Genomic DNA, 12,541 nt, shown 5'->3' on the forward strand with positions numbered 1-12,541 from the left:
GATAAGATAAACAGGAGATGAAAAGAGTAAAGGTTATTAAGAGAGTGGTGGTGTAAAGGTCGAGTTGAGATAGGGTTGAACTATGCTATAGTAGAGATTAAAATAGAATGAAGACTAATCCCAATGTAAAATAAAAAGAAAATAAATGTTACTAAAAGAAGAAGAAGAAGAAGAAGAAGAAGAAGAAAGAAAAAGAAAGAAGAAAAAGAAAGAAAGAAAAAAGAAAAAGGAAACAAAAAATGAAAAATAGCAGTAGTAATAATGATGGTTGAAATTGAAAAATGTAGTAATTGGAAAGGTAAAATCAAGTGAGGAAAAAAGAAAAAAAATTTGTTTCTTAAGTAAAAGATGTAAAAAATGAAAATAAAATAAAAGATGAAATTAAAAAATAGAAAAAATTATCATAAAAATGTGCAGTAGTGGTCATTCACTTTCTCTGTTATTCTATTTGGCATGTCTGTTTCTTGATCCAGACAGTATTGCAGTTCCCTGCATTCCACTGCACCTCAGTTTGGTAATCTTGTCCTTAATTTTAAGTAGGCTATTTCTTAGTTATTTGTGTCTGTTTAATTTTGATTAATTAAAAGTAATAAAAAAATAAAGAAAGGAAAAAGGGGTCAAAATCAGTTTGTAATTCAGCCCCTAGGTGGCAGTGTTTCTGGTCTGACTTCCCAGTCTTTTAGGCCACTCTAGCCTTCTTTCTCTATGGCTCTCTGTTTTGTTGAGTTTGCTGCCTGGGTGCAGGCTCCAAGATTGTCTTGGCTCCCAGATGGTCAATTCTTACTCTGATCCCCTGTTTTCAGAACGGCAATTTCCCCCTGCTGTCTCCCAGGATATGCCAAACTGTGCAGTCCTTCCCTAGTACTCAGATGCAAGGGGGTGAAGAGGATTAGGTGCCGGAGGCGTCTGCTCCAAGGTGTCCAGATGTTTCGCTTTTGCCGGGACAGTCCGATTCTTAACAATTTGTCCGGTGTCCCTTGACGTTTAGATTTATTGTAGATTTAATAAAATAAATCTACAAAAAGTCCCTATTTTTGGGAAGATCACGCCAAACCCAGCACTGGGTCTTGCAGCACACGATTCTCTCTGCAGCCGCTGCCTCTTTAGGCGCAGCTCTGGGTGCGGGCTGCTCTGGCTGTGGAGCCGCTTGAGTGCACAGCGGCTACAGTCGCTGCCTGCGTGGCGGAGACCCAGAACCCTCACGTTTTCCCTGCAAACTCTGATCTTTCCGTGGGTGATTGAAGAACTCCCTTGAATCCACGTGTTTGCGCTGATTGGGGCGTCACAGCTGTTCGATGGTCTCCTCAGTTGTCGGTTTTTGCTATATTTTTTAGATGCAATATATGTACTACTGCCTTGGACGAATATTTCATATTCTATTGTAACTTATGTTGGTGAAAAGCCACCATAAGTTACAATAGAATATTTTTATTTATATCTATATAATATAATTTATAAAATATTTTATTTAATATTTTATTAAATCTACAATAAAATAATTTTATTTATATGGAGTAACTGACTTAAATTAATTTATAACTTCATTCACCATGTGAAACAGTGACAATTATTTTAAAATATTCTACGTCTTCCTTTTGAAACTTTAATAGTTCACATGGGTTACATTCATTATTATAAAATGCTACAACCTTAACAACCCTCAGGACATTTTCTAAAACTCTTTAATTTATAAAATGCCTAGAGATGTTAAGCGACTTGCTTATGGTAATAATATTAGTTACAGGCCAATTTGGGACTTAGAGAATTTAAGTTTTATGGCATCTATTCCTGAGCTAATATTATATCATGTGGCTTTGAGAAATTAAAAATTGTTCTCATTACATAATAATGTAAGTTAAATGTTTCATTCTATATTTTCCAGGGTCAAAATGTTTTTGGGCTTGATGTCATTGAAACACCAGAAGGAGACAAGATGCCACAACTGATTGTTCAAAAGGAGTTAGATAGGGAAGAGAAGGATACATATGTAATGAAAGTAAAGGTTGAAGATGGTGGATTTCCTCAAAAATCCAGTACTGCCATTTTGCAAGTAAGTATTGCTGATATAAACGATAACCACCCAGTTTTCACGGAGAGTGAAATTGAAGTCAATATACCAGAAAATGCTCCTGTAGGTACTTCAGTGACACAGCTCCATGCCAAAGATGCTGACATAGGTGAAAATGCCAAAATTCACTTCTATTTTAGCAATCTAGTTTCCAACATAGCCAAGAGACTATTTCACTTCAACTCCTCCACAGGGCTTATCACAATCAAAGAACCATTGGATAGGGAGGAATCACCAAACCACAAGTTACTAGTTTTGGCAAGTGATGGTGGGTTGATGCCAGCAAGAGCAATGGTGCTAGTAAATGTTACAGATATTAATGATAATGTCCCATTAATCGATATAAGATACATCATCAATCCAATCAATGGCACTGTGGTTCTTTCAGAAAATGCTTCACTCAACACCAAAATTGCTCTCATAACTGTGACAGATAAGATGCTGACCATAACGGTAGGGTGACATGCTTCACAGATCATGATGTCCCTTTCCGGTTAAGGCCAGTATTTAGTAATCAGTTCCTCCTGGAGACAGCTGCATTTCTTGACTATGAGTCCACCAAAGAATATGCCATTAAATTACTGGCTGCAGATGCTGGCAAACCTCCATTGAATCAGTCATCCATGCTCCTTATCAAAATAAAAGATGAAAATGACAATGCTCCCATTTTTAACCAGCCTTTCATAAGTACTTCTGTTCCTGAGAATAACTCTCCTGGCTCTCAGTTGACAAAAATAAGTGCAACAGATGCAGACACTGGACGTAATGCTGAAATCAGTTACCTGTTAGGCCATGATGCTCCAGCTGAATTCAACTTGGATCAGCGTACAGGCATTCTAACTGCAATGAAGAAACTGGATAGAGAAAAACAGGAAAAATATTACTTCACAGTTCTGGCACAAGATAATGGTATTCCACCATTAATAACCAATATCACAGTCTTAGTGACAGTTCTTGATCAAAATGACAATAGTCCAATTTTCACACACAATGAATATAATTTCTATGTCCCAGAAAACCTTTCTAGACATGGCACAGTAGGACTAATCACTGTAACTGATCCTGATTATGGAGAAAATTCTGCAGTTACGCTCTCCATTTTAGATGTGAATGATGACTTCACCATTGATTCACAGACTGGTGTCATTCAACCAAATATTTCATTTGATAGAGAAAAACAAGAGTCTTATACTTTCTATGTAAAGGCTGAGGATGGTGGTAGGGTATCACATTCTTCAACTGCCAAAGTAACCATAAATGTGGTTGATGTCAATGACAACAAACCTGTTTTTATTGTCCCTTCTTCCAACTACTCCTATAAATTGGTTCTACCATCCACTGATCCGGGTTCAGTGGTCTTCACAGTAGTTGCTATTGACAATGACACTGGTATGAATGCAGAGCTTTACTACAGCATTGTAGGAGGAAACACAAGAGGTCTGTTTATAATCAACCAAACAACAGGCAACATTACAATGAAAGAGAAATGTGTTTTAGCAGACCTTGGTTTACACAGATTGGTAGTCAAAGCTAATGACTTAGGGCAACCTGATTCTCTCTTCAGTGTTGTAAGAGTTAATCTATTTGTGAATGAGTCAGTAACCAATGCTACACTGATTTATGAACTGGTGCACAGGAACACTGAAACATCAGTAACCCAAAATATTGAGACAATTGATGCATCCTCCCCAACCACTGACTATGTCAAGATCATGGTTGCCATTGTTGCTGGCACCATAACTGTCATCCTTGTTATTTTCATCACTGCCATCATAAGATGCTGCCAGTCACCACATCTTAAGGCTGCTCATAAACATAAGCAGAATTCTGAATGGGTTACTCCAAACCCAGAAAACCTGCAGATGATAATGATGAAGAAAAAGAAGAAGAAGAAGAAGAAGAAGAAGAAGAAGAAGAAGAAGAAGAAGAAGAAGAAGAAGAAGAAGCATGCCCCTAAAAACTTGCTGCTTAACTTTGTCACTATTGAGGAAACTAAGGCAGATGATACTGACAATGATGGAAGCAGCATCACACTAGATCTTCCCATTGAGCTGGAAGAGAAAACCATGTGCAAGTACAACTGGGGTACTACACCTACTACTTTCAAGCCTGACAGCCCTGATTTGGCCCAGCACTATAAATCTGCATCTCCACAGCCTGGTTTCCAGATCCAACCAGAAACTCCCCTGAATTCAAAGCACCACATCATCCAGGAACTGCATCTTGATAACACCTTTGTGGCCTGTGATTCCATCTCCAAGTGTTCCTCCAACAGTTCTGATCCCTACAGCGTTTCTGAGTACAGCTATCCAGTGACAACTTTCAAGACTCATGTGTCTGTACACACCAGACAGGTATGTATTCACAGTTTCTAAGTAACTTTTTAAACTTTATTTTGTTTTGTTTTGTTTTAATTATTTTAAGTTGAAGTAGAACTTTACAATATCTATTAACTCAACAAAGGATCAAAACAATCATACTCTGCAGAAGTATCTAAATAGATATATGGATTTAAATTTGGTAGAAAATGAGAACAGATAACTGTTTGTTTGTTTTTTTAAATATTCACCCAAGGGTAAATTTTCCATTGATTTTTAAAGAGAGAGTGAAGAGAAAGGAGGAGGGAGCTGCAGAGAAAAAGAGGAACATCAATGTGAAAAAAACACATCATCTGGGTGCTTCCTGCATGCTCCCCAACCAGGAGCCAGGGACCCAGCCTGCAACCAAAGTACATGCTCTTCACCAGGAAATGAACTCATGACCCTTTGGTCCATGGGCTGACATTCTAACCACTGAGAAAAACAGGCCAGGGCCCAATAACTCTTGATTGTAGGAAAACTTGGTCAAAACCATTATTAGAATAGGGCCAAGGTTGTCTGTAGATGACAGTATAGCACATCTTGCTATAGAATATGCTAGAAAAAGTAAAATAAAGGCATCCTGGCACTGTCCTCAGTACCACTGTGGGCATGAGCATCAGAACAGTTGAGGCCAGACATATCACAGTAAAGCTGTTTAGAATCTGATAAGTAGGTGTTGATGGAGTTGAGAATCCCAGCTTCACTATGTTTGCTCAAAACATTGAAATACCATCAAAACCTCTTCCCTACCCACCATGCCCCCAAGCCCACACAATGAAAAGAGTATTATTTTATTATTAAGTATTTACCATTATTCTGGTTCATAAAATCTATATTCAAACAATGTAACAATAATGGGATTAGAAAAATGAAATCTTGTTACTCACACTCATCTTCAATCCAGAGAATGAAATATACATAAGATCTCTTTTGGAAAATGAAATGTTTACTTCCTCTAATGGAGGGAGAAGAAGGTAAAGGCATAGTAACACCCAAGAAATATTTAAACAATAATTTAAAACCCAAAAGAAATTTATAAAAATAATTTATACAATGTTTTTTTTTAATCTGTATTCCATGGAGAAGAAAAATGAATAAAAATTTATCCAGAAATTTATAAGTAAATTAAATGTTTTAAATGTGGTTATTTCCTTAATAATGTGATGTATTTTATCTATTTTTATTTTTCTCAAAGTCATACCACATATTGACTTCATTATTTTGTCTTTGTTATTCTTAAAAAAGTCATCATCTCAGTTTCAGTGAATAAAAATTTTTGAAACCTACTCAGGGTTAATAAAATGATAGTGATGTGAAAATGAATATAAGGGTCTTCTCAACAAGGTTAGAAATAATAAAGAAGTCTATCAGGATTCAAAATAATAATAAATCTACCGTATTTTAAGAAATTATGTTAAGAATCATGATCATTCAAGTATAGGTATGGTTTAATTATAGCATAACATGATTTTTCTCTTAAGCACACAGTAAAGGTAAGATACTACTAATTAAGATGTGTATGTTGTTACTATAGATCCATAATTACACTGTTGCATATGATAAAGTAGAACTCTTAGTCACTTTGTGGAAAGTTTCTATTATGCCTTAAATAAGTTTACAGTGCAGTAGTTAATTCCCTGATATGAATGTGCCACATTTTTTTTCTACTTTAGTGGCTCTTAGATGGGTGACAAACATAATAAATGCCTAACATCTCAGGATGTGTTTTTGTTAATACTTAACAATTGAAAATCACACTCTTATTTTCTGATTTTTTTGGCTATTATTCTGTTTATTGGAAGCACTTCTCAACAAGAAAACATCCTTTATGAATAACACTTTATATTCATTTTGTATCCTAATAGCACTTTTCCTTGGTCTAATTTGTGATTTACTTGAAATGTATAAAACTAATGTTTGTGAATTACATTGGCATACCATCATTTTTAATAGATTGACTAATGTAGTTTGTTAAAATAATACTAATTTCAATTGTTTTGGAAAACATGGAGATGTTTTATGAGATAGATTTATTTTATTTGAGAATATACAATAAGTAAGGCACGGATGAAAGAAAAAATTAAAGTGTTTTCCAAATATCCTCTTTACTTGTTTTGGGCATGTGGTAATTTTTTATAAGTAGTAAAATTAATAACTTTTTTCATGATGGCATTTTATTTTATTTAGATAAGAGATCTTTTCCTAGAAGCAGAACAAATAAATTCATGAGATAGGCAAAATAATTAAAGTATACATTAATGAGAATACATTTTTGGTTATCATTAGGTTTTCATTAGATAAAAGACTTTTAGAATCAATGAGTTCTTAGATGGTGTATTCTATTTTTTCAAATATTAAAAAATAGGTAAATTCTATATTTTCTGTATCTCATTCACAGTTTTTTTTTCCATATTAATTACTAAATATTTTCTGGACATGAATTGGAGAATTTAGGCAGGTTAATATGACACTAAATATAATGTGATTCCTTTTATTTTGTGCTGCATTTTCAATATTCTTCACGCTATGTATACACTCTTTAATTTCTGATTAATTCCAGGAGAAGCATCTTATGTTCACTGATGTTGCAGAATGTTAAGAAGATAAGTGAGCACTGAAAAAAACAACAACAAAAAAACACACAACCAACTAGTGTATATAAATTCAAATGCAGTAGGTGTCTTATTCTTAAAGAAAATTCACACAAAATGGGGGGAAGTGTCAACCAATAAAATAATAGTAAAAATACATTATTCCTTAAGGAAATTTTGATACTGTAATAAAATAATACTGTTAGCAGAAGGCAAATATTCTATTTGATTTTCTTTTTCTTATTTTTTTTAAATTTCTTTATTGATTAAGGTATTACATATGTATACTCATCCCCCCTTACTTCCCCAACTCATGCCCTCACACCCCTGTTGTCTGTGTCCATTAGGTAGGCTTATATGCATGCATACAAGTCCTTTAGTTGATCTCTCTCCCTTACCCCCACCCTCCCCTACCTTCTTTCTGAGGTTTGACAGTCTGATCCATTCTTCTCAGTCCCTGGATCTGTTTTTGTTCATCAGTTTATGTTGTTCATTATAATCAATAAATGAGTGAGATCACGTGATATTTATCTTTCTCTGACTGGCTTATTTCACTTAGCATAATGCTCCCAGTTCCATCCATGCCGTTGCAAATGGTAAGAACTCCTCTTTTACCATAGCATAGAATTCCATTGTGTAGATGTACAACAGTTTTTTAATCTACTAAGCTGCTGATGGGCATTTGGGCTGTTTCCAAATCTAGCTACTGTAAACAGTGCTGCTATGAACATAGGGGTGAATATTTCCTTTCTGATTCATGTTTGTAGTTTATTGGGATATATTCCAAGAAGTGGGATTACTGGGTCAAATGGGAGTTCCATTTTTAGTTTTTTGAGGAAACTCTATACTGTTCTCCACAGTGGCTGCACCAGTCTGCATTCCCACTAGCAGTAAAGGAGGGTTCTTTATGTCAACATCCTCGCCAACACTAGTCCCTTGTTGATTTGTTGATGATAGCCATTCTGACAGGTGTGAGATGGTACCACATTGTCTTTTTGATTTGCATCTCCCAGATAATTATTGACATTGAGCATGTTTTCATGTGTGTCTTGGCCTTCCTTCTGTCTTCTTTTGAAACATATCTATTTAGGCCCCTTGCCCATTTTTTGACTGGATTGTTTATCTTCCTTTTGTTATGTTGTATGAGTTCCTTGTAAATGTTGGAGTTTAAATCCTAATTGGTGATAACATTTGCAAATATGTTCTCCAATGCTGTGGGCTTACTTGTTTTGTTAATGGTTTCCTTTGCTGAGCAAAAGCTTTTTATTTTTATGTAGTCCCATTTATTTGTTTCCTCTTTAGTTTCCATTGCCCTAGGAGCAGTATCAGTGAAGACATTCCTTCAGCTTATGTCTGATATTTTTGCTGCCTGTGGATTGCTCTGGTATTTTTATGTTTTCCCATCTTATATTTAAGTCCTTTATCCATTTTGAGTTTATTTTTGTGTATGGTGTAAGTTGGTGGTCTAGTTTCACTTTTTTTGCATGTAACTATCCAATTTTCCCAACACCATTTATTGAGGAGATTATCTTGACTCCATTGTATGTTCATCCCTCCTTTGTTGAATATTAATTGGGCAAAGTGGTTTAGGTCAATTTCTGGGTTCTCTATTCTATTCCATTGGTCTATATGTCTGTTCTTGTGCCAGTACCAGGCTGTTTTGAGACCAGTGGCTTTGTAATACAGATTGAAATATGGTATTGAGATCCCACCTACTTTGTTCTTCTTTCTCAGGATTGTTGCAGCTATTCAGGGTCTTCTTTTTTATTCTAGATGAATTTTTGGAAAGTTTTTTCTAGGCCTGTGAAATATGGCATTGGTATTTTAATGGGGAGTGCATTGAACCTATAGATTGCTTTGGGTAGTATGGACATTTTGATGATGTTGATTCTACCAATCCATGAACACAGTATGTTCTTCCATCTGTTCATTTCTTCCTCTATCTCTTTTTTCAATGTCCTGAAATTTTCCAAGTACAGTTCTTTTATATCCTTAGTTAAGTTTATTCCTAGTTATCTTAACTTTTTTTTTTGGTACAATGATGAATGGGATTGTTATTTTTAGTATCTCTTTCTGTAAGTTCACCACTGGTGTAAAGAAATGCTATAGATTTCTTGGCATTAATTTTGAATTCTGCTATATTGCTGAATTCATTTATTAAGTCTAATATTTTTTGATCAAGTCTTTAGGGTTTTCTATGTACAGTATCATGTCATCTGCAAATAAGGACAGTTTTACTCATTATTTTTTCCAATTTGTATGCCATTTATTTCTTCTTGTCTGGTTGCAATGGCTAGTACTTCCAGTACTATGTCAAACAGTGGTGGTGAGTGTGGGCATCCCAGTCTTGTTCCTGTTCTTAGGGGGAGTGTTTTGATTTCAGCCCATTGAATATCATTTTGTCTGTGGGTTTGTCAAAAAAGGCTTTTATTATGTTGAGGTATGAGCCTTCTATTCCCACCTTGCTGAGAGTTTTTATCAAGAAAGCTTATTATATTTTATCAAGTGATTTTTCTGCATCGATTTATATGAGTATGTAAGTTTTATTTCTCAATTTTTTTTACATTTTTTAATTAAATTATTATTTGTGTACATATGTTAACATTGCCCACCACATACATACCCTCCCTCCCTAGAGTTTTGTGTTCATTGGTTGTACATATATGCATGTATATAAGTCCTTCAGTTGATCTATTATCTCCCACAGATCTCCCTACCCTACCTGCTTTAATTTGACAGTCTGCTTGTTGCTTTACTGTCTCTAAATCTATCTTTTGGTTCATCAGTTTATTATGTTCTTTATTATCCATAAATGAATAAGGTCATGTGGTATTTCTCTTTCATTGACTGGCATATTTCACTCAGCATGATGTTCTCCAATTCCATGCCGGTTGCTGCAAATGATGAGAATTCCTTCTTTTTTATGGCAGCATAGTATTCCATTGTGTAGATATACCATGGTTTTTTTATCCAAACATCTGCTGATGGGCACCTAGGCTGTTTCCAAATTCTAGCTACTGTAGACTGTGTTGCTATGAACATAGGGGTGGATATATCGTTTCTGACTGATGTTTCTAGTTTCTTGGGATATATTCCTAGGAGTGGGATTACTGGGTCAAATGGGAGTTCCATTTTCAGTTTTTGGAGAAAACTCCACACTGTTCTCCACAGTGGTTGCACCAGTCTGCATTCCCACCAGCAGTGCACAAGGGTTCCTTTTTCTCCACAACCTCGCCAACACTTGTTGTTTGTTGATTTGTTGATGTTGGCCATTCTGACAGGTATGAGTTGGTACAGCATTGTTGTTTTTATTTGCATCTCTTGGATAATTAGTGACTTTGAGCAAGTTCCCATGTGCATTTTGGATTTCCTTCTGTCTTCTTTTGAAAATATTCTATTTAGGTCCATTGCCCATTTTTTTAATTGGATCATTCATCTTCCTTTTATTTAGTTGTATAAGATGGCTGTAGATGTTCGTGATTAAACCTTTATCAGTGGTAACATTTGCAAATATGTTCTCCCACCCAGTGGGCTTTCCTGTTGTTTTGTTGATGGTTTCTTTTGCTGTAAAAAAGCTTTTTATTTTGATGTAGTCCCATTTGTTTATTTTCTCTTTAGCTTCCATTGCCGTAGGGGCAGTGTCAGTGAAGAAGTTCTTTTGGCATATGTCTGAGATTTTGCTGCCTGTGGATGTCTCTAGTATTTTTATGGTTTCCCGTCTTATGTTTAAGTCCTGAATCCATTTTGAGTTTATTTTTGTGTATTCTGTAAGTTGGTGATCTAGTTTCAGTCTTTTGCATGTATCTGTCCAATTTTCCCAACACCATTTATTGAAGAGACTGTCTTGACTCCATTCTATATTCGTTCCTCCTTTGTCAAATATTAATTGAGCATAGTGATTTGGGTTGATATCTGGGTTCTTGATTCTATTCCATTGATTTATATGTCTGTTCTTGTGCCAGTACCAGGCTGTTTTGAGAACATCGGCTTTGTAATACAGCTTAAAGTCTGGTATTGAGATCCCTCCTACTTTACTCTTCTTTCTCAGGATTGCTGTGGCTATTTGGGGTCATTTATTGTTCCAAATGAACTTTTGGAGAGTTCTTTCTAGTCAGTGAAATATGCCATTGGTATTTTAATGGGGAGTTCATTGAACCTATAGATTGCTTTGGGAAGTATGGACATTTTGATGATGTTGATTCTACCAATCCATGAACATGGTATGTTCTTCCATCTGTTTACATCTTCTTCTATCTCTTTTTTCAGTGTCATGTAGTTTTCCGCATATAGGTCCTTTGCTTCCTTAGTTAAATTTATTCCTAAGTATCTTAATTTTTTTGGTGCGATGGTAAATGGAATTGATTTTTTAGTCTCTGTTTCTGTAATTTCACTGTTGGTGTATAGAAATGCCATGGATTTCTTGGCATTAATTTTGTATCCTGCTACATTGCCAAATTCATTTATTAAGTCAATTAGTTTTGAATGGAGTCTTTTGGTATTTTTATGTACAATATCATGTCATCTGCAAATAAGGAAAACTTTACTTCTTCTTTTTCAATTTGGATTCTTTTTATTTCCTCTTCTTGTCTAACTGCAATGGCTAGTACTTCCAGTACTATGTCAAACAGGAGTGGTGAGAGTGGGCATCCTTGTCTTGTTCCTGTTCTTAGAGGGAATGGTTTTAGTTTTTGCCCATTGAGTATGATGTTGGCTGTGGGTTTATCATATATAGCTTTTATTTCTTTCTTTCTTTATTTATTTTTATTTATTATTTTTTATATGTTTTATTGATTTTTTACAAAGAGGAAGGGAGAGAGGGATAGAGAGAGAAACATCGACCAGCTGCCTCTTGCACACCCCCTTCCGGGGATGTGCCCACAACCAACGTACATGCCCCTGACCAGAATCGAACCCAGGATCTTTCAGTCCTCAGACCAATGCTCTACCACTGAGCCAAACCGGTTTGGCTATATAGCTTTTATTATGTTGAGGTATGATCCTTATACTCGCACCTTGTTCAGAGTTTTTATCAGGAAAGGTGTTGGATTTTATCAAATGCTTTTTCTGCATCAATTGATATGACTATATGATTTTTATCTTTCAATTGGTTTATGTGATGTATCACATTTATTGATTTGTGGATATTGTACCATCCTTGCATTCCTGGAATAAATCCTTCTTGGCCATGTTGTATGATCTTTGTGATGTTCTGCTGGAGCCGATTTGCTAGAATTTTGTTGAGAATTTTGGCATCTATGTTCATGAGGGATATTGGCCTGTAATTCTCTTTCATTGAGTTGTCTTTATCTGGTTTTGGTATTAGGGTGATGCTGGCTTCATATAAGGAATTTGGAAGTGTTCCTTCCTCTTGAATTTTTTTGGAATAGTCTGAGGAGGATAGGTTTTAGTTCTTCCTTGAATGTTTGGTAAAACTCTCCTGTGAAGCCATCTGGCCATGGGCTTTTGTTTGCTGGAAGCTTTTTGATGACTGTTTCAATTTCTTCCCAAGTCACTGGCTATTG

The 12,541-nt window shown here is 35.4% G+C and overlaps 1 protein-coding gene and 1 long non-coding RNA gene across 3 annotated transcripts in view; both read left to right on the plus strand.

Moving 5' to 3' along the window:
• Positions 1-7,616, plus strand: part of LOC311615173 (protocadherin-11 X-linked-like) — a 68,776-nt gene extending 61,160 nt beyond the window's left edge. The window contains 3 exon segments of the mRNA XM_084870442.1: positions 1,883-2,501; positions 2,504-4,422; positions 6,989-7,616. Of these exon segments, the coding sequence (XP_084726568.1) occupies positions 1,883-2,501; positions 2,504-4,422; positions 6,989-7,027 (2,577 nt within the window). The 3' untranslated portion in view covers positions 7,028-7,616.
• Positions 1-12,541, plus strand: part of LOC311615238 — a 1,780,830-nt gene that overhangs the window by 416,735 nt on the left and 1,351,554 nt on the right. The gene's annotated exons all lie outside the window — the stretch shown is intronic.

Source organism: Pipistrellus hanaki (assembly GCF_964339955.1).
Source record: "Pipistrellus hanaki genome assembly, chromosome: X".
In the NCBI taxonomy this organism is placed as follows: Eukaryota; Metazoa; Chordata; class Mammalia; order Chiroptera; family Vespertilionidae; genus Pipistrellus; species Pipistrellus hanaki.